The sequence below is a fragment of the Contarinia nasturtii genome, unplaced genomic scaffold (genome assembly GCF_009176525.2).
Source record: "Contarinia nasturtii isolate CC-2019 unplaced genomic scaffold, AAFC_CNas_1.1 Cnas_scaffold_1699, whole genome shotgun sequence".
In the NCBI taxonomy this organism is placed as follows: domain Eukaryota; kingdom Metazoa; phylum Arthropoda; class Insecta; order Diptera; family Cecidomyiidae; genus Contarinia; species Contarinia nasturtii.
In genome coordinates this window covers 1,584,224-1,606,297 of record NW_022199032.1, presented here as the reverse complement: position 1 = coordinate 1,606,297, position 22,074 = coordinate 1,584,224, and the positions used below count along the sequence as shown (strand labels likewise).

The window sequence follows — 22,074 nt, the reverse complement described above, 5'->3', positions numbered from 1 at the left end:
GGTGGCTCTGGCGTTTGAATGTGACAGTAAATGAGAACTAATCGAACCTTGTAATTAAAAGAAAATGCAAAACATTTCGAGAGCGCGAATAAAGTCAATCAAATGCGCTCTATGCGGCTTGTGAAATCAAACAAATTATAGTTATTAAATTGTTACCAGATCATCAGATTGCATGGACGTGCAAGAATGACAGAAACCAAACATTTTTATGCAATGCACTTTTTTCTCTTTTCTCAATCATAAAGTTTACACAAAATCATGTCACATCGGGTTGATTACAAAGTATGAAAGGCAGTAAGTAACAACAACAACAACAAAAATATGAATAAAAAAACAATCATCTTTGGAAGGAGAGAAATCGAAGTGATTATTGTTGTTTGTTAACCTTTGGAATTGCACAGATATCGTTTTTATTGTCACGAAAATGCCATAGCCATACATAAACACACATCAAATTAGAAATTGGTGCATGCCCCCCAAAATTTATCAAACGACCACGTTTTAAATCCAAATTAAGAAGAGAAAAAGACATTCACGCCAATCCGTGCATTGTGCAAGAATATAATGTGCAAAAAAAATATTCACTAATAGAGCAAAAAAAAAAAAGACAAGATATATGAACGATGTAAAAAATGTCAGTGTGTCATATTTTTGCCTGATATTTTTATTTAATCGTTAGTTTTTCTTGTTTGAAGTATTTCACCTGTGCGAGAAGACAATTTGACTGCGGTATATGTTCCAAATCAATCGTAGCACACACTCCGATTCGCGGTGTCATAACAATCACATGAATCGGTGTAATCGTTGATACACATCGCAAACGCTACGTTAATCGTACAGAAAAAATTTCATATTTCGATTAATTGATATTTTTCGCTTTTTCATTTTATGAGAAAGTAATAATTAATGGAGTCCATTGCAAATCCTTTTGAATCTTTGATAATTCACTCATATGCAAATAAATTACATAATCTGTCTATGATTTTTTTTTTTGTATTTTTTTGACCTTCATCCGTGCAATATATATTCCATTTTTGTACAGTCTTTTTTTATACCATAATGAATTCAATCATGACCATTTGACACCAGATCCACCATCCAAATATATCTATCATGATAGATTTGGTGAGATCGGTTTTTTAACTGAAATGATCATAGTCTGATTGTTTTCTCTTTCGATTGCAGCATTTCAAGCAACAACAACAAATCCAAAATTTATTGTTACTGTGGATTTGAGGAGTAGCAGTATATAAAAATGGGATTCCAAAAAATATTCGATTTTCATGATATTACTCTCTCTCTCTGTCTGTCTGTCTCTTTCTCCCTCTCTAACTATAAAATAATTTGATAAAAAAAATGATTTCAATAGTAAAATGATAAGACACGATATTTTTTTCTGGTTTCTTTTTTTATTCATGACTTGAACCTTAAACTCAGCGGAACTTACAAATAATAATTCGGAACTTACAAATAATAATAAAAAATATGTGTTTTATAAAGCTTACCATTAGTATATTTGAAAAAAAAAAATGTTCCACTTAATAACTAATAGCGACTTCTGTCGGTGATTTTTTATATGAGACACAAAATACGAATGAACAAATGTGCAAGTTTTCCGTTTGCATTCTATCGAATCAATAGTATGTTGTTTTTTATTACAAATAACTGAAAATTAACTTTTCTGCTTGAATAGACTTTTTTTATTTGAAAGTACACGGCGAATTATGAATTGAACAATAAAATTTCAAATACATCCCATCTTGCACACAGTTTGAAATAATTTCGTTTACAAAATCCAGAACAGTTTTTGTTGTTGATAATTTTCACATCAAATTAAAAAAAAAATTGCAAAAAATCGACTATGTCATTGAATCAATCAATAGAAGATAAAAAGAGAAACAAAAATGCCTTTGTTCCGTATCGATTAGTTTATTATTTTTATCACATACAAATGTAATATTAAATGTTAAACTCATCTATTATCGTTCATTTTCATTTTGTTCAACATAAGTTTGTACATTTTCTCTAAACATTTCTTCTTCCTCTGTTATATTTGACTGGCTGTTGCGTTCCATTTTGATTGTGTTTTTAATACTCTCTATCTAAATGTAACCGAATAAAAGTTAATTTCATAAGCACGCGCATATTATGGAATTAAAATTATTTACAAAGAGATGGAAAGACCAAATTTAAATACATATACATTAAATGATGCGTTTGCGTTACGCTTATCTTCTTCTTTTTTTTTTTGTTTATTTTCTAAAGATTAAAATCCGGCGAATTCAAATTTTAAACAGTTTAGTTCAACACGGTTTTTGAAACAAAAGTTTTGATTTGTTTAAATGAATAGAGTTAGAGGATCAATAATTTTTTTTCTTGTCTTTCGAAACAATGTGAATTACTTATAATAGAAATGTTGTGAATGAAGAAATGCCGTTGCTTTGAATTGAATTTTTCTTTTTCTTTCCTTTGTTCCACGATTTGCACTAAAAATAAAAATATACATTTGTCTTGTGGTACCGTTATGTATTTCGTTTTTTTCATAACTACAATATGTGTGTACTAAATTGTTTTTTTTTCTTGTTAATTTAGTTATATTGTAAACACTCTAAATATTTATTTTTATTATTTTTTTTTGTTTGTTTTGGGAATTTAACGGACGCACAAAAAAAATAATGAGCGAAGGGTATCATTATATTTCACTTAAAAATTGTGTGAATTTTAAATTTCAATTAACTTGTAATGATGTACGAGAATATCCAACTAACAAATGGTCAAAATTAACACACAAGACACTTAAAATAAGCGCTCCATTTCGATATTCTGCGGTTGCTTTTTTTTATTTTCACTTAAAGAATCTAACTGTATGAAATTTATCGCAATCTTATCAAATAATTTACATTTTACTTCTCCACGAACATGTTATTTCTCTACGTGTTTTTTCTTCTAATGCTGTTGTTTTTTCTCATGGCTGATAATTTAGATTCTTTCTTTTTCAAAATCCATTTCTCTAAATTGAACAATCGAACATTTCTACAGCAACATTCATTTTCTTTCTCGTTTCCAACATTTAATTTAGCGTGCGGTTGATGGATGTGTCATGTTCATCGATTTAAAGTGTGGTAGTGCACGACAAGAAGTCCAATAAATTACTGTTAAACACTGTCATCTTTTATCGAACTTCTCTTTGCTGAATGTATTTTAACTCTTTGTTGACCGATTTTATGTGAAACTGTACTGGTGCAATGGAAATGAATGTTGGTGCGCCGCATGATTCTCGATCACCGATTTCACAGCATGATAATGGAAACATTTTTTGTGTATGTGTTTTTTTTTTGTTTGTTTTCGAAACAATATTTTTTTGGAGATAAATAGAAAATAGAGCGTTCCATACATCCGATTTCGTCATCTTTTTGCGCACATATTCTAGCTGTGAATGTTCAACGAATTCTAAATGACAACCGAATTTTGCGATGTTATTTTTTTCGAATCGTTTTGTTGGCCACTTTGGTCGATGCGTCGCAGGTGTTGCAATTTTTTCCATTCGCCGGTGTTATAGTCGAGTTTTATCAATGATTCGACAAGCATAGGAACAAACGTACCGTCATCTTGTTTTACACGTTCCTGTTGAGTGTAATTTTAATTAGAATTGTTTTTTTTTTTTATTCACAAAATGAATTTCAAAAAGGTATCGCTTTGTTTTATGAAAAGTACTTACTTCTGTTTCACCTAACTTGATGACAATATAATTTTCAGGGCTTGGCATTGGATTCTCACGACAACCGCCCATAAAACCAAGAATCAACGCCTTATCACGACGCGTGACTCGGTTTGCCTGAGAGAAGATCTCATTCAATTTTGCAACATGTTCGTTCTGCAAAGCGAAAACAAAATTTTTGCTATCAACTCAGTCTTGGTGAATGTTTATAAACAATTTTATGAACGAAAAGAAAACAAAATGCGTTACCGATAGAGTTAATCCTTTGCGTTGTTGTACAGGCTGCGCTTGCGCTTGTTGCACAGTTACTTGTTGCATCTGAACCGGTTGATTTTGTTGATTTTGCTGTGATTGAATTTGCACGATCTGTGGATTTTGCTGAATGGTTTGCACGAGTTGCGGTTGTTGTCCCGGTCTATTTTAAACAAAAGAATTCAAAAAATGAGTTCATAACATTTTGTTCATTCCAAAGCGTGGTAAACATTGTTTTCTTTTTTTGGAAACTCACCTTTGGATGAGTGTTAGTCCTTGCAATCCTTGGGGTAAAATAACTTGATTTTGCCCGGAATTTGTGAGCACTAGTCGCGTTTGTGGTTGTTGTTGGTTCTGTTGTTGTTGTGAATTCGTAATGATTTGCGTATATGATGTTGGTACAAGGGTGGGAATTTGTTGTTGTTGTTGCGGTTGTGTGCCAGTGATTTGAATTTGTTGGAATTGAGGTTGTTGGTTTGTTGTCGATGTTTTGATTATATTGCTTGCGCCTTGCGTTAGAACAATATTATTTGTATTGCCGGTGAGATTTTGAAGACCCGATACACTACTAATTGGTACTTGTTGCAAAATGGTATTTCCATCGGCACCGACCGATCGAAGGATAATTGTCTTTTGCTGTGACGTATTTGCATTTGCCAAAATAATCGTTGGTTTACCTTTGACATTTGGTGATTGCACAACAACCGATGAATATTTTTGTTGTTGCGGTGCATTTTGAAATGTTCCAATTGATTTTGCATCCGTTTGATTTGTTGTAATGTATGATATACTTGATGGTGTGCTGGTATTTGTCTGTATGGTTGGCTGTCGATTGGCCACACTCTGTTGAATATTCAAGAATGTTGGTTGTTGGGTTGGAATCAATGGTGGTATATTTTGAATGGTTGGCCGATTCGACGGCACCACTTGAATCGTGGGCGCTGTTTTGATTTGCACAATTTTTGTCGCACCAATTTGTTGTGGCACCTGCAACGATTCGGATTGTTGCTGTTGTTGTTGCTGTGGCTGTTGTTGTTGTGGATTTGTTAAAGCTGCTAACGAAGGCATATTCGTCGGTGAGGAAATCGTTACAAGAGCTGGTGGTGTTGTTTTCGTTGATTGAATTGGGGCATATTTCTGAAAAAATAAATAATTAAATGACAATGTTAGTACATTCAAATTCACATATACGCCGATCGGTTCAATGATACGATACCTGTTCTTGTGTTGTCGCTGGTTTTATTGTTGTCGATGATATTAATCGTGGCCCATCGGTTTTTATAGTATTTGCAGAGGAAGCATTTGATACGGCTACCAAGAGTGGTGTGGATGAAGCGCCAATCGATGACGATACAACATTGCCATCATTTTTAATTGAAAACACTAAATGATTATTATTCGATGTCACTGGATTTTGCTGACTATTACTAACAGCTTGCGCTTGGCTTTGTATAATGGTTGATGTGGAACTTGCAGGTACTGTAAAGCAATAACATAACATTAGTAAACTGTGTTGATGGCACTTTTAAAATAGTGTATTGTTACCTGTTTCCGTTTTGACAAAGTCGTTTGTTGTGTTCGAGGGAATTTCTTTGACAATATTTGGTGCTGGAGTGGCTGGCTGTGTGTATACAGAGGTTGCATTTAATCCAACAGCATAATCTGGTGTTGTGGTTACAGGTGTTTCCGGTTCTGATTTTATTGGCGGACTAGATTGTGCTTCAAGTGCACGTTTCTGTTGTTCTTCCAATTCTTGTTGTCGTTTTCGTTTTTTGGCCGCTGCATAGCCCAATGGTTGCTCGGTAATGTCCAATATTTTAATACCACCATCTTTTCGGCCGGCCTGTTGACGTGGCATATTGGGTCGGCTGCTTGGTCCTTGTGTTGATGTTGGCGATCGAAAACCGCTGGTTGGAATTCTTGGCGTTGGAATGCCTCGCAATGGTGTTGTGTCAGTCATTTTACGAGGCATACCGCGCGTTCTTAGTGGTATAATTGGTGCCGACGATTTTTTGAGACTAGACTGTGCATCGGAAGACTTTTGCAATAGTTCGCCTCGTAAGGCAGCACTTTTTGGTTTTCGTTTCAATGTGAAATGCTTTGTCATTGCTGGTTGTTGGCCGACCTAAAAGAAAACAGACAAACAAAAACATTTAAAAAAAAATTCGAAATATTAACGAATATTGCATATGCAGCATCCAAATTCGAAAATATTTTGTATCAACTCACAACTGATGTTAATGCCATTTTATTTAAATATTGACACTCTAACGGCAACATTCCCAAATCACTGTGCTTGTTTACGTATTTTCTCAGTTCGTTCCCCATATCGGTGAATATTGGTCGAGTTTCTTCGTAGTCGGAAATTTCTGTATTTAACGATCCAGTGGCTGGAAACGTTTTTATCGTTTCTGCTATCATTGACACCCATAATTCTGAATCTAATGCAGCTACTTCAATGACTTCATCCAATTCGGTTTTCCACTGAAAAATGATTTGCAATTGAGTTTTGACATTTTGAACCAAGATAAAAAAAAAACCGTTTTTATTTCGATTGTTTGATCATTTTCGTTCGAAAATCACACCACACTGAACCTCAGACCACTTGATGTGCGTTAAAAATAATAACAACAAAAGAAGCGCCATAAAAATGACAGATACAACATTAATGGTAGTGTGTAACAGTTCGACACACCAAAATTCTTGGGAAATATCGATGGGCCGTAAAACAGTGCAATCAAATGTGCTCTTAAAAATAAAACGCATTATTTATTCGTGCCGAAATTGAAATTAATTTCCAAATTATCAAATATATATAATATTGAAGAGGATATAAAATGAAAATAAGTACAATAACATTTGCACACACATCAATATTCGACAGAATCATTTTTCATTTTGTTTAATTCTGTTTCATTCACTCGCGTTGTACACACGTCGTATATACACATATAGTAATCATTTTCAATATGGACGATTTTTTTTACCTCTTCGACAAGACGACGCGGGATATGGAAAAAACTAAGCAATAGTTTCAATTTCACTTGAGTTTGTAAATCAGCAAAACAGTCTTTGATGTTCCTTAAAACCTCTTTATTTAGCTGAGAACAAATCGAACCGCTAGTCCATTCGCTGGATGTACCGAGTTTATTATGTAGCCACAATGATGTGTCGCTATCCCGATTCGCTGCCATTTTTCAACTAAAATTTCAATTTCAACATTCAGTCAAGTTTTCTTCAAAACAGACACACTACGCTCTCTACAATACAGACCCACACACACGCAACAAAAATCATGTACATACATTTACTACGCTACACACAAACATACGCGCCCGCTCTTACTCTTTCTCTCTCTCTCTCTCTTTATCTACCTTACAAACTGATTAACGCATCATAGTCGAGCGATCGGAGCCAACTTCAGTTCGATCCGAATTCAAGTGATGTATAACTGACCAACATCATCGAATTAAACGATTTACAATAAACAGTTATTTCTTACAATCGTATTTTTTTTAAATTCTGCTCAAAAAAAATTCTCAGAAATTTAGAAATATTTTATATTTCTTAATAAACAAAATATTCTTTTTCAAATTGGACTATTTTGACACTTAGATGGCATTCAAATCGATTGTAAATCTCTTTAATCAAAAGCAACTAGTTTTAATGAGGAATGAAAAAAAAAACTGAATCGCTGACTGAATGAACAAAGAATCGTAAAGATTTTACTTGAAAAATTAATGTTAAATATTTAAAATTTCGAAATCATCTTATCCATTCACCAATCAATCAATATGCGGCCCTCAATATTTCAATTGTTTGGAACGAAGCGAATGGAAAATTTTTCCCATTCTATATTGACAAATTGATATAAGAGAAATCACCAACAAATAATATATACATGAAAAGAGATAGAGAGAGAGAGATAGAAAGAGAGCGAGTTAACGATTACGCGTATTTTGTTTTTAAGTTGAAGCTTATTTGACAACAAAATTTCATCTTAAGCATGCATACGAACACATACACACATGCACACGGCTCTCACATACATCAGCACACAAATCTCGCAGTATTCAATTTATTGGCTTCAATACAAGTTTTGTTTTGGTACATTGTGGTAGTCGGCACTGTATACATACACTGCTTTTCAACCAAAAAAAAAAAAGCATTCGGGGTTTCTCCTCTTTATTATTGAGCGTGAGACTCGATTCTTGTAGCAATATACATTTCAGTTCATTTTTCTTCTGTTTCAAAAACACCGCAATTCGATTGTACTTTCCAATTTGTTTTTAATGAAATTTCGGAAAATCACAACATTTGCAAAATTGCAAAGCCACTGCTTTTGATTCAAATCGTATTGGTTTTATGTTAGATTTTTCCATCGGTCGATTGATTGTGTGTGACATTTCTGTCCATAGTACCGCAGTGAATTTTTTTTGTGTGGAAATTTACGGTTTGTTGTTCAGCAAGAATTTGCGAAGTATTTCTTGTGTTCGGTTTTTTTTTGTGTGTGTGATAAATTGGTGAAATTGATTCCACGAAGAAGATTTATTTGGATAATTTTATCAATATGACATCAGACGGAGCACACAATTTTGATCAAAATGATTCGTCAAAGCCAAAAAAGAAGTTCTATTGTGGTGTTATCGAGGGATTTTATGGTCGACCATGGACGACAGAACAACGGAAAGATTTATTTCGAAAGTAAGACGATATTAAGATAACCGGCCGTTGTCAACACAATGTTGCAAATTTAATTAACCATTTCACCAATAATTTTGAATAGGATGAAACGATGGGATATGGATTCATATGTTTATGCACCAAAAGATGATTATAAGCACCGTGCTTATTGGAGAGAAATGTATACGGTCGAAGAGGCCGATCATTTAACTAGTAAGTTTTTGGGAAAATTCCATTGTCAAACGTGTACAAATAAATGTGTTGTGTGTTATAGGTTTGATAGCCGCTGCAAAAGAACACAATATAGTTTTCTATTATGCACTGTCGCCGGGTTTAGACATGACATACAGTAATCCAAAAGAGGTGTCAGTACTCAAAAGAAAATTGGACCAAGTGTCACAGTTTGGATGCGAAGCATTTGCTCTGCTATTTGATGATATCGAACCGGAAATGAGCAAAGCGGATAAAGAGGTTTTTCAGTCGTTTGGTCAAGCTCAAGTGTCGGTTACGAATGAAGTGTACAATCATTTGAATTGTTCACGATTTTTATTCTGTCCAACACAATATTGTAGCACAAGAGCCCAACCATCGGTTATGAATTCCGAGTATTTGAATACAATAGGCAGTAAATTGGTGCAGGTAAAGTGAGAGTTCTTCGAAATGTAGAAACGAAATTTTCAAATGATGTTTATGTTATAGGAAATTGATATATTGTGGACAGGACCAAAAGTGATTTCGAAGGATTTGACTATGGAATCAATTCAAGAAGTGACTGAAGTGATGCGACGCCCACCAGTTATTTGGGATAATTTGCATGCAAATGACTATGATCAGAAACGTGTTTTTCTCGGTCCATATGCGGGACGTTCGCCCGAATTAATTCCAATGCTGCGCGGTGTTCTCTCAAATCCAAATTGTGAATTTCACGCCAATCAAATTGCAATTCACACCCTTGCTCATTGGTCCAAGTGCAGTTCAGACACGAGAGTCAACAGTAAGTTTGGTGGAAATGAATCAAAATCCAAATCATTTATATTTTTTTCCATCTAAATAGACTCGATATCAGCGGATATCAAATTGGAAACCGAAAACGAGGAGGGTATTTGCAGTGAAGATGCACCAACTTGTCTCTCAGACAATGTGTACCATCCGCGAGTCGCACTCAAAAATGCAATAAACGAATGGCTTCCTGAATTCTATATCAATAAAGAAGCATGGGGACCAATCACCAAACCACATCCAATACAAACAAGTTTGTTTTTTTTTTACTTAGTCTTTAAATATATGTTTTGCATAAATTGTTTGAATTTCAGTGGTCATGCCTGTGATTCCGATTTTACCGTCAATTAATACATGCATGAGCTTAACGACGACAACTAGCACCGTAACTAGTACAAGCGCCATCAAAGTGCCTGAAGTGAATACAACACAATTACAAGCTTTGGCCGATGTGTGCAGTACTGTAACAGGTAATTGCCGTCAGCCGGTTTTCAATTCAACTGTATTTCGTGCTATCTTAACCATTGAATTTATTTCATGTGAATGCAGGAGCTGAATGTGTATCGGTTCCAAATGTAGTTATGAATTCATTAGTATCACCTACGAAAGTAATAACCAACGATGTGATACCGAATCCGATTGCTGCAACGCACAATCCGATTGCATTGCCGTCTGGCATCTCGTTGCCAGTCACCAGCATTGGAATACCGATCATGAATATGAAGAGAGAGAATGATGTGCATAATGAATCAAATGACGCTGACGTCTTCGAAACCGAAGACGAAAAATTGTCGGATACAAAAAAATCGGACGAATCAATGCCAGTTGAAGATGATACAATCATCGAAATGGCGCATAAAATCGAAGAAAACATCGGTGAAACTGATGTTGAAGTATCTGAAGTACCCATCGAAATTATATCCGAAAATATAAAATCCGATGATTCACTCATTATTGAACAAACGCTTAATAAAAGCGATGACCTCAATACATCCAATTGTGATCAATTGAGTGCGACTGAACCAATGGAATGTGCAAGTGTGAATTCAATGGCATCACCAAAGCATATCATGGCAAATGATGTTATTATGGCCGAAAGTATTTCGGTTTGTATATCGTTGTTCGTTGAATTTAATTTTTAATTTTAATTTTTACGATTTTTGTTTGTTTCACTTTAGACCTCGTCCACTGGAAGTATGCAAGTTGAAAGCTCTGACACGTCACTCACCTCAAACACTGACATGCATGACATTGTCGAAAAGTACGAAACAAAATACCATTTCTTTTGATTTTTTTTTTCTTTAACGAAATTGACTTTATTGCAGATCTGATGACAAAGACATAGCGGTTGAGGACTTATACTTGCTATGCGATCTATTTTATTTGCCATTCGAACATGGTTCACGCTCGCTACAAATTATCAATGAATTTTATTGGCTTAAAACGAATGCAAGTGTTTTAGTTAGTTCGTACAAGAAGGGTCAGGATATTTCGAGTGCAAAACCAGAGGTATGACCATCAAGTGTTCAATTTTGTTTGAATGGTTCTCATTAAATGTATGTTAAAAATGTCCAGGTCCAAGAGTGGTTTCAACGCGCCGATAAATTCTATAATTTGTGTCAATCGGTGATGGGCTTGGCAAAGAAGATTGCTGCATGCAACAATAAAGAGCTATGCTATGACTTGTACTCTTATGTCTGGGATATAGCCGGTGTCATCAGTTTGCTGTGTGCATTCATCAAATGGCTTTGTAAGAATCAACACAAAAGTAGAATTCAATTTTATCAAACATGTGCTCATTTTTCTTTTATTGCTTCAGCTTTGGGATTTTTTCCGGTCAACATCAACTCATATACACAAGGAAATTATACATGTTAGTGATACTTTGTGATATTTAATTGAAGCAATTTTAAATTTCATATTCATTTCCGAATATTTTAGGGTTCAGTAAAGGTTGGCGCGAAACATTTTCATCGGGCGAACAAGAGCCGTGGGTATTTCGTGGTGGTTTAACAGCCGATTTGCAACGACTTATACCCATTGATTCGGGTAACGATTTATTTATTTACAAACTACCTGATACGCCAACCACAAATTTCTACTCCATTCGACCATATTTGCACATGGACGAAGCTCAAATATACGATATTTGTCATAAAACATGCCGCGATGGATCGGATTGCAGTGAACTATTTCCCGATACATTACAAACAATACCGGCCGATCGTTTGGTCGGACCATTTGTGACAATAAATCCGGAATTGTGTTTGGTACTTCAGAATGGTGATAATCATTTGTCGGGCTATGCATGTGCCGCACTGAATGCGAAACAATTTTATCAAAATCAAGAAATGTGCTGGTTTCCGGAGATGTGCATAAAATATCCATTGTCACTGTTAGATATACCGGATTTAACGCCAGCCGCCAAGGATTCAATAAATCATTTTCATAATTTTAAATATGATTATCCACAAGAAGTGCTCAATTCACATCCATCCATTATGGCATGCTCTGTATTAAAAGATCAATGTAATGCTGACTCATCACTGCCAAAACGTTTGGTAACCGTTCTATTAGCTGCGCTACGGTCAAACGGTTCATTTGGTGTACACGTGTGCATCAATACAACGGATCATTTTATGCATCAATTCTATTCGAAACTTGGATTCACCGAAATTTTTGAAGATGCCACAAACGGCCGTGTTTATTTGGGTCGAAATTTTTGATAAAATTATTCAATAATTAAAATATTTGGCTTTAAAGGTGAATCTTTAATTCACGAAATGAAGTGAAAAAAAATCGATGTATCTAAATTTCATTCATTTTGAATCTAAATAATGCGGAATAAAAAAATCTTATTTATTTCCGTTCGTAAGTTAATTTAGCATTATAATTGGAGGCAGTGCTTCAAATGGCTCATGATTAATATGAAATGTGAATCAAATGTCAATACATATCTATTCAATAATTGGAGAAAGAAAGTTGGGAGAGAAAAATTAACTGAATTTTTTTTTTTTTTGATTTGATCGTTTTTTTTTTGTAAAAAAATTATGAAGAGTGTTTACTGGAATATTTGCAGGTGAAATTATAAATTTAAATATAACACACGTACACATTGCATGTTATGTTTTGCAGAATACAAAAAAGAAATAAATATATCAAAGAATTTATGTGCATTGTGCATTTAATGTATTCAAGAAAGAAAAAAATCACACACAGCAGCGTATAATCCTTATGTTAAGGCCGGCTGAAAAGTTCGTAGGCTAACATAGTAAAACACATTTTTTTGGCAAAATTCGGTTTTATTATTCAACATACATGCCTTCGAGGGCGATACAGCGATTCCAACGATTTTCCAACTTTTCGATACCATTTTTATAGTACGATTTCTCTTTACCCTCAAAATAGGCCTCTGTTTCAGCGATTACTTCTTCATCAGCGCTAAATTTTTTTCCCGCGATCATTCTTTTGAGGTCTGCGAACAGGAAATAGTCGCTGGGGGCCAGATCTGGAGAATACGGTGGATGGGGAAGCAATTCAAAACCCAATTCATGCAATTTTGCCATCGTTTTCATTGATTTGTGACACGGTGCATTGTCTTGATGAAACAGCACTTTTTTCTTTTTCAAATGGGGCCGTTTTTTTGTGATCTCATCCTTCAAACGCTCCAATAACGCTATGTAGTAGTCGCTGTTGATGGTCCGGCCCCTTTGGAGGTAATCGATGAATATGATACCGTGCGCATCCCAAAATACAGACGCCATAACCTTGCCAGCCGACTGTTGCGTTTTTCCACGCTTTGGATTCGGTTCACCGTGTGCAGTCCACTCGGCTGACTGTCGATTGGACTCCGGAGTGTGGTGATGGAGCCATGTTTGATCCATTGTCACATATCGTCGGAAAAATTCGTCTTTATTACGGTTGAACAGCTCCAAACATTGCTCCGAATCATCAACACGTTGTTGCTTTTGATCGATTGTGAGCACGCGCGGCACCCACTTTGCAAACAGCTTTCGCATGTCCAAATATTCATGCACGATATGTCCAACACGTTCCTTTGATATCTTTAGGGTTTCAGCTATATCGCTTAACTTCACTTTACGATCATTCAAAATTATTTTGTGGATTTTTTTGATGTTTTCGTCGGTAACAGCCTCTTTTGGCCGTCCACTGCGCGCATCGTCTTCAGTGCTCATTTCGCCTCGTTTAAATTTAGCAAACCACTTCTCAATGGTTGATTTCCCTGGTGCAGAGTCCAAATAATACTTATCAAGCCAAACCTTGGCTTCAACAGTATTTTTTTTCACCAAAAAGCAATGCTTCATCAACACACGAAATTCTCTTTTATCCATTTTTTTCACAATAACAAAAGTTGCTTCACTCTCAATGCAATAACTCACGAACCAATGGTCCGATTGCTGTCAAATTTTGACACATATCTTTTGAAGGTTGGCACTAATTAAAAATCATATGGATTTAATTCTAGTAACACCATCTATGTGTCAGCCTACGAACTTTTCAGCCGGCCTGTTATTATTATTCTTTTTCCGCCGAATTGTATTTAAATGAGATTTTATTTATGTAGATTTCATCACAAGCTATCGAATAAAACAAATGAATCAATTTTTATTTTATTTTTTCATTTTAAACGAACGAAAAATATGATGGATTTCCACTGTTTTTTTTTTATTTGGCTTTTTTGACTGCATATGTCAACAACAGCGATAGTCTTTTTGTCATTGCTTTCATTCAACTTTTTGCACTCGATCATAGGTTCTGTCCTTCCAAGCAATTTTTAAAAAATCTATCGTTTTTCGACCGTTTTTTGTATTAATCATCAACATTTATTTACATTTTCATTTCCATCGTTTTTGAAATATAAACAATTTTTACATGAACTATATTGACAACTATATCTCAATTCTGGGATTGCTGCTTTTTGAAATCATATAACCAAACAGTGTCAATTCCTTCACCAACAATTCGACACGGCTTAATATTTGGCAATGGAAATCGGCAAGCAATTACTTGGGATTCTTTATTCGCTTCGTTTAGTAGCTTCTTCTCTAGATCTGTCATCTAAAATCAATGCATTTTTTTTATCATTATACGATCCGAATTCAAAAAGAAATATGAAAAATGTGCTAACCATTTGTTCAACGCCAAATATAACAATGTACTTATACGGTGAAACATCAAATTTCCACAAATCCTTTTGGTAGAAACTGGTTTGTTTAAATACTCCATTGTATAAAGCTGATAAACGTGAATATTGAACCAGCCAAGTATTCAATTCAACTCCATCGGCTGTTAAACCATTTTTTGCGGCCGCTGAAAATATTTGCAGTGAATGAATTTTTTTGAATCCAAATGCTCACCATGGTGACTTATCTTACCAATGACTATCCGGCCATCTCCCGATCCTATATCTAGAAGTCTCTCATTTGTATTTCTTTTTAACAGCTTAAAAATGTTGTCGATTTGATTGTTTGTTGCTGGCACAAATGGCAAACAATACTTTCGAAATGCTGGAGCCACAAATGGTAAACATATCACACTAAGTCCAATCGCTGAACAACCTTTGAAATTTTAAACATAGAAATTTGATTGATTTAAAACAAAATCATCGTATCTGCATTGTGAAAAATGCATTACCAGTTAAACCAATTAGAATTTTTCCAGCGGTGGAAAAGATTCGTTTTGGATTGTTTACATCTTTTGAACCATAACTTTTTTCCAATTCAAATTCGATTGATGACATTTTTGAGGTTAGAGTCATACTATACGGATTGAACTGTCATATTGGTTTTTATTTTCAATTAAGTAGATAAGATAAGTATTTCAAACTTGAATTGAACAACAACGCTTTTTTTTTCGAATATTGAACAAATTTATTTTTATATCAGATTTTGGTTAATTTCGCTTAAAAATAGGAATTTAGACAGATTGATCATCAGACAATATATTTGGATTTTGTCATCTGGATAACGTTAGGCGATGATATGGAGTGAAAACAATAGAAGTGATTGATATAGTTATGGTAGTATTTTTATGCCTATACAATACACTTCTATTGTTTTCACTCCATATCATCGCCTAACGTTATCCAGATGAGCTGAAATATCCAGAAGACAAAATCCAAATATATTGTCTGTTGATCAGTAATAAGCTTTCCGCATTTTATTGCTTTCTTCAACATTTTGCTCATTTTTGCTCATTTTTGCTCATTAAATTCAAACATTATTGGAATTGAGAGAAGAACAAATATCGAAAAAAAGTCAGCTGCCTTTGAATTTCATCAAGAGAAGAAATGTAATTTTTATTTGTGCATAATAATTCTCAATGATAATAATGAATTAAGGCTAAAACAACGAATTAAAAATATCACATTCGGTAAAAATTATAATTTTTTCCATTGAACCATGGCCCGATAATCGTCTGGTGCATTTCCAAATGGTTTTCTGCCATTAAAGACGAACGTATTTATTTGAGTATCGGACAATGTTTCATAACCGAAAACATCACGAGCCAATTGTTGTGTCAATGCATTTGTGTTGGTCGTTAGAATGCCACAACATCCCTTTTCTCTTGCCAAACGAATTACTTCGGATTCCATAAAGGTCATTGCAACTATGTTTTCTTGTGCATTCAACGTTTCATGCGTTCCCATCATAAACGAATGCATTATCGGTTTATCGTGTGGCAGCCGATCCCTGGTCAAATTCGAATGAAAAATATGATCAAAATGCACTTTATTTCGTTTGAAAAAATGAATACTAACTTTACTGGTGCTTCGAGTGTTTCCAAAAATTCAAAAATCACACCATGTGGTCCATCTAAATTACATTCGGGCTCATTATTTGCATCGAAACTCAACGATACACCAACAATACGATTCTTTTTATCAGCAATCACAAAACTGAAAGCAGTTTCGATCAATGGTTGCCACGAATCATTTATCAACACCACATAAGCTTCTTCGGTGATATGCGGTTTGATTTGCTGCTCTAATTCAGCTTTCTCCAAGAAGCTATGTGCAATTATACTGAAAAAAAAGAAGAATAAAATTATCACCGAGATTCATAATTTGAAGAATTTTATTTAGAACAAAGAAATACAAACTTACCGAATGGTTTCCTCTCTGTACACTTCGGATAGTGAATATGCGACAAAATCAGCTTTAACCGGTACAAGATTTCGATCAAGATTTGTATCAATTTCGGTTATATATTCCAAGGCTTCTCTTAAATTTTTGGCCGATATAAAATTGGTGATATCAATGGAATAGCCACAATCACGAAGTTTTGCCACCGTATAAATCGAATTCAGTGAATTTCCGCCCAATTCATAAAAGTTACTTTGCAGCGAAATGGTTGTACGGGTCGATCTTCCAATTACCTGGCCAATTGTTTCAAAGAAAATGCGTGTTTTTTGCATCTCATTTGCCGATACGCCGGAGTAATCATAATCGATTGCCGGTGCCGGATCGTCTGCAAAACAGATTTGGTTTCGTTTAATTTTGTATTAGATGCTAAACTAAAAAGAAAAAAAAAACCTTACTATTATTATTGGTATTTTCGTATAGTTTCAATAAAGTTTGACGATCGACCTTCCCGTTGACCAATAATGGTACATGATCGATGAGAATGACTTGTGGTGTCATATAATCCGGCATTTTATTGCGTAGAATTTGTTCAATTTGTAATTCATGCAACAGTGAAGTGTGATCGACCGAAACAAATGCCAAAACGGCTTGATCCATTTGACCAGCATGATAGCATAAAATGATGCCTTTCTTAACGCCATCAATTTCATTGATATGCTTTTCAATTTCACTCAAATCAACGCGATGTCCTCTTATTTTGATTTGTGAATCAGTACGGCCCTCGTAATGAATGACACCGCCCTTTTGCACCGATGCATAATCACCGGTTCGATACATGCGACTATATTCTGTGCAAACCAATTAATTTATTTCATTTTTTTTTTGTTTCAGGTTTTTTTCTTTCGTCAAACATTCAAGAACATTCAATTTTACTTACTTGGATCAACTGCCAAAATGTTTTCAATAAATCGATCTTTATCACGTCCATTCACATAACCATGAGCCAAATTCGCACCAGATACAAATAATTCGCCCGTCTCACCAATTTTGACCGGTTTTTTGTCGTCAATAAGAATATAAATGATTGTATTGAAAATTGGATAGCCGATTGGAACATTCGTATAATTCCGTAATTGGTCTTTTCCTCTGCACGTAAAATACGTCACATCGCCCATTATTTCAGTTGATCCAAAAAAATTACACAACAAATACTCATTCTCCGGAAAATAATCATAGAATTCCATTGCCAATGACGTTGGCAGAGTTTCACCGGAACAAATCCACAATTTTAATTTATTCAACAAGTTGGCATCACGTTTCAACGACAAATAGATTAACAACGACTTCAACAATGTTGGAACGAGAACCAAACGTTCAATTTCGTATTTTTGTAACATTGACACCAATAGAGTTGGATCTTTTGTGATACACTTTGGTATGACCAAAACGGCACGTTCTGCAATACAAATTGTTTTTTTTTTTTTGTAATTTGTAAATTGAATAAAAACGTTAAGTATTTTTTTTAAATTGAATAAAAACATTTACGGGTTAATAATGGTGCCCAAATTTCCGAAATTGAATCAACAAAAGTTAACGCCGTTTTGAATACGCCAACCGATTCGGTTGATGAAAATGGAAATGTTTCCCATTGCCATTGCAATCGATTCATTAGTACTGCATGCGGCAATCGAACACCTTAAAATAGAAAGAATAGAGTTATACTCGTATTTCTTTGAGTTAAAAAAAAAGTTGCAAAAAACCTTTTGGTACTCCAGTACTGCCCGATGTATAAAGTACCAACGCCAAATGGCCACCATCCGATGATTGTAGTCTTCGAGCATCGGATATATTTGCATCATCATAGTTTATGGATAACGCTTTGCATTCATCATATGAAGATGCAATGGAGCTATCAAAGTGACTACGGTCAATTATATTGCCATCATAAATGACGAAAGCCGGTTTCGACTCCTGTAGAATATGATCGATACGACTTTTTGGAAATGTTACATCGATCGGTAAATATGCGGCGCCCGTTTTTAAAATGGCCAACAAAGTGACAATCAATTTGTCGCTCGGAGGCATACACACAGCAATAATCCAATCACCATCTTGATTCGGTTCCACTTCACATGTATTAATTCGATGAATTAACACCGATGCAAGTTGATTTGCACTCTGATTAAGTTGGTTGTGGGTGAGATTTTGATCGCCATTGGTCGGATCGCAAAAAATGACAGCCGGTTTATTTCCACAGTCCGATGAATTCAAGTTTGTCTCAAAAATACGATGCAATCGACTTTGTGTACTGTAATCACGATTTAACCCTTTTATAATTGATACTTCTGGTATTGAACCCATTTTAAGAGTACGCTGCGTTATTGATTCGGCAACACAACTGTTGAAATAAAAAAGAAAGAAAGAAAAAAACAAATTGTTTCGTTAAAACAAATGATTCGAGACAAAAAACAACCGTTGAAATGGATTGTCTTAAAACTGCATTTACAAGTGAATTCAATGCTATGCATTTCAAGGGCAACTGTCGTTCACTTCTAAATCGTAGCGCATGCAATAAAAAACAAAATTATTTTATTACAATTCACCAACTACACGATTGGTTTTTCTTTTTTATAAACCAAATCACACAGATGTCCAAATATGATAACATTATTACTAATTACGACAAATTAAAGCGCTTAATTTTATTCATACCTAGATTGAAATGCGTGAAAGCTAACAATAAAAAAATTTAGTACATGCCACTTATCTAAACATCATTAAGTAATATAGGTAGAATACCAATTATCATTTGAACAGTAACAATTTATCCATGGTTTAGCTAGCGAAATGTATTTTAATTTCTATGCATTTATTACACGAACAAAAAGCTAAACACATATGTACAATAGACTAGATTTGACTTTTTTTTCTCTGCAAATAACCGGTGTTCAATCTTGGCAAGTTGTGATTTATATATAAATACTCGTCTTTCCCCTTCAGTTTTTGCAATAAGCAAAATTTGTATATACATAAATGCCAAAACGAGAGTAAAAACCATAATTTTTTTATGACGATCGGTTGTTAGAGTTTGAGTTGGCCATTCGGTTTCATCGTGTTCCTGCCTTCAGCGAGTGAACGATGGTCGATGGAGTTCTTGTGTCAAGGTTGTCCATCAATTAAAATTGAATAAACCGCACTCGCGCGCTCACTTATGTTAGAAACGGAATGAATAACAAAATATGAAATAAAAATAAAACGCGCGAAACAACTTTGTAATCGTGTAAATCGAAGGAAAAAAAATACAGTTTTTTGACCATTTGAAAGACTAATTCAAGTCAATGAACACAGAACTAAACCATCCATTACAGTGCTTTGCAAATCGATGCGATGAACAAAAACGCCAATAAACGAACATTTAATGATGGTAAACGGCTCTAAATACGGATTTTTGATTCAAAGTGGCTGAGAAAATACTACGAATTACAAAAAAAAATTTAACGAAAAAAAAAAACTAAAACGACAACGACATTAAAAATTCCGCTTTTACATACTTTGCTTACATCAATTTATTTGCGAAAAAATATTGATGAATTTTAATCGTCAATGTATTCAAGTGTGAGCATATTGCATTTAGCTACATACTAATTGCACTTTATTGCACTTGCAACAACATGTAATATTGCATCAACGGTTGTCGAACCACAAAAAGTCACCAAAGCCACATATATATATATTTTGAAGCAAGTTTTCGCTTTAAAAAAATTCGAATGCATAAAATGAGATCTTGTATTGTAAAGATCACTACTGCACTTAATTCCATATTCACAATGCATTTCGATGCGTGCTATTTTTCATTCTCTTCTTCTTTAATTTTTTTTTTTTTTTTTTGAAACTAAATTAAGAAGTTTATGTATGTATGATTCTGGTGAATTTTGTGTAAATTATCAATCACAATTAATTTTATATCCATATTTGCATTGAAATGCGTCTAATGTTGTTGTTTGTAACTATACAATTTATTATCTATAGTTATGTGCTATATTGTCGAGAGAGAATTGCTCAATTGTTGGCCAATTAGGCCATTGCATTATGTTGAGTAAAAAGAAAACGGCCAATTTTAATCACTTTTTAAAGAACTAATTGTTTAAACGTACATAAATTATATTTGACACACATTGCTGCCATTGATAACCATTTTATTCCGGCAATTTTCCCATGAACAAACAAAAAATCGGTTAAAAAATATTTTCATTCAAATTTCTAATTAGATAGTTGATTGATTAATTGCACATTGTATTCAGAAAAGGGTATTGCGTCAGATTAAAAAAACAAAATGTTCAGAATTATATTTGCTAATTCAACATCATAATGATGATTCAGCGATGTTATTTTGATTTAAATGTTACATTCGATTGTACTATTATTATTTTTTGTTCTTCATTGACCATTGATTCCGAACTTCTAATATATCAACAACAGATTAATGTTATTTATTTTTCTGTCAGGAAATTGCAGAACCGAAAACATTGCCCTTGTGCAAATGAACAAGATGTTAAAAAAGAAAAATAGAAATAGATACAACAACGCACATACAATTTCGAGTACACGTGATAAAGCCTTCAAAAAGTGTTATAAATGTAGCAGAGCGCATGGGCACTTCAACAAAAAAAAATTATATTCCATTCATAAATATAAACGTCATTGATGATGGTCAAGGTTGTATGAAAGTGGCGTATTTTAGGGAGCAGTTTGTGTAAAATAACATTGCTATTTAATGGATCATACGAACCAAAAGAAATCTAAGGTGCTTCAAATAAAAATGTCGAAACATAAAAGGTGATTGACATCGAAAAATTCAATCGAAAACAAAAAATTGTAAATAAGTCACAAAGCTGTCATTATTAATGGGGCGATTAACGATTGATTCGAATCCTGTGAAAACATGCTGTGCTCTTCCGTATGCTTTAAACAGGAAGTAATGGATTTCTTTTTTTGTAGAATTTTACTATTTGATTGGTTTTAATTAAACACTAGAATAAAGCATATTTTTTTATATATCAAGGACAAACAGATTTTTTTTTACGGTAAATGTTTTTCCCTCTCTGGAACATATCTCGGTAAACCACGCTGTTGTAGTTAAAAACAATCGAAAAAACTAGATCGGCGATACAGCTATAGTTGTATAAATTATTTTACTAATTGGAGAAAATTGGTTTTTGGGTCGATTTAATAAAATAATTCAATTCAAGCGCAAACGAATTGTATTTAAGAGAGAGAGAGAGAGAGAGAGAGAGAGAGAGAGAGAGAGAGAGAGAGA

The 22,074-nt window shown here is 34.1% G+C and overlaps 4 protein-coding genes across 8 annotated transcripts in view; 1 reads left to right on the top strand and 3 right to left on the bottom strand.

Moving 5' to 3' along the window:
- Positions 1 to 1,909: 1,909 nt before the first annotated feature.
- Positions 1,910 to 7,191, bottom strand: LOC116346948 (negative elongation factor A). Its single transcript, XM_031777272.1, has 8 exons — positions 6,958 to 7,191; positions 6,200 to 6,454; positions 5,516 to 6,095; positions 5,187 to 5,449; positions 4,227 to 5,107; positions 3,968 to 4,133; positions 3,719 to 3,874; positions 1,910 to 3,624 (listed from the first exon to the last, which is right to left on the bottom strand). The coding sequence occupies exons 1-8, from the start codon at positions 7,162 to 7,164 to the stop codon at positions 3,451 to 3,453; spliced, it is 2,682 nt and encodes an 893-aa protein (XP_031633132.1). The 5' UTR covers positions 7,165 to 7,191; the 3' UTR covers positions 1,910 to 3,450.
- Positions 7,192 to 8,060: 869 nt separating this feature from the next.
- LOC116346932 (protein O-GlcNAcase) lies at positions 8,061 to 12,527 on the top strand. Its single transcript, XM_031777248.1, has 12 exons — positions 8,061 to 8,674; positions 8,757 to 8,866; positions 8,928 to 9,292; positions 9,353 to 9,647; positions 9,708 to 9,905; positions 9,967 to 10,122; positions 10,202 to 10,758; positions 10,831 to 10,913; positions 10,978 to 11,161; positions 11,228 to 11,402; positions 11,472 to 11,525; positions 11,594 to 12,527. Exons 1-12 carry the CDS (start codon positions 8,541 to 8,543, stop codon positions 12,376 to 12,378), a joined length of 3,096 nt encoding a protein of 1,031 aa, XP_031633108.1. The 5' UTR covers positions 8,061 to 8,540; the 3' UTR covers positions 12,379 to 12,527.
- Positions 12,528 to 14,473: 1,946 nt separating this feature from the next.
- Positions 14,474 to 15,489, bottom strand: LOC116347037 (ATP synthase subunit C lysine N-methyltransferase). The gene is made up of 4 exons (XM_031777430.1): positions 15,308 to 15,489; positions 15,049 to 15,231; positions 14,802 to 14,983; positions 14,474 to 14,731 (listed from the first exon to the last, which is right to left on the bottom strand). The coding sequence occupies exons 1-4, from the start codon at positions 15,429 to 15,431 to the stop codon at positions 14,570 to 14,572; spliced, it is 651 nt and encodes a 216-aa protein (XP_031633290.1). The 5' UTR covers positions 15,432 to 15,489; the 3' UTR covers positions 14,474 to 14,569.
- Positions 15,490 to 15,939: 450 nt separating this feature from the next.
- LOC116347027 (mycosubtilin synthase subunit C) overlaps positions 15,940 to 22,074 on the bottom strand; it is a 7,183-nt gene continuing 1,048 nt past the window's right edge. For 2 of the 5 annotated variants that reach the window (XM_031777412.1, XM_031777414.1), the window contains 7 exons: positions 18,518 to 19,155; positions 18,303 to 18,452; positions 17,695 to 18,213; positions 17,213 to 17,605; positions 16,779 to 17,142; positions 16,434 to 16,697; positions 15,940 to 16,365 (listed from right to left, as the gene is read on the bottom strand). In XM_031777412.1, the coding sequence (XP_031633272.1) occupies positions 16,053 to 16,365; positions 16,434 to 16,697; positions 16,779 to 17,142; positions 17,213 to 17,605; positions 17,695 to 18,213; positions 18,303 to 18,452; positions 18,518 to 19,118 (2,604 nt within the window). In that variant the 5' untranslated portion in view covers positions 19,119 to 19,155 and the 3' untranslated portion in view covers positions 15,940 to 16,052. Of the gene's footprint in view, positions 16,366 to 16,433; positions 16,698 to 16,778; positions 17,143 to 17,212; positions 17,606 to 17,694; positions 18,214 to 18,302; positions 18,453 to 18,517; positions 19,156 to 20,308; positions 20,598 to 20,911; positions 21,258 to 22,074 lie in introns of those variants that run through there. The other 3 variants (XM_031777415.1, XM_031777416.1, XM_031777417.1) reach the window with 3 other exon arrangements.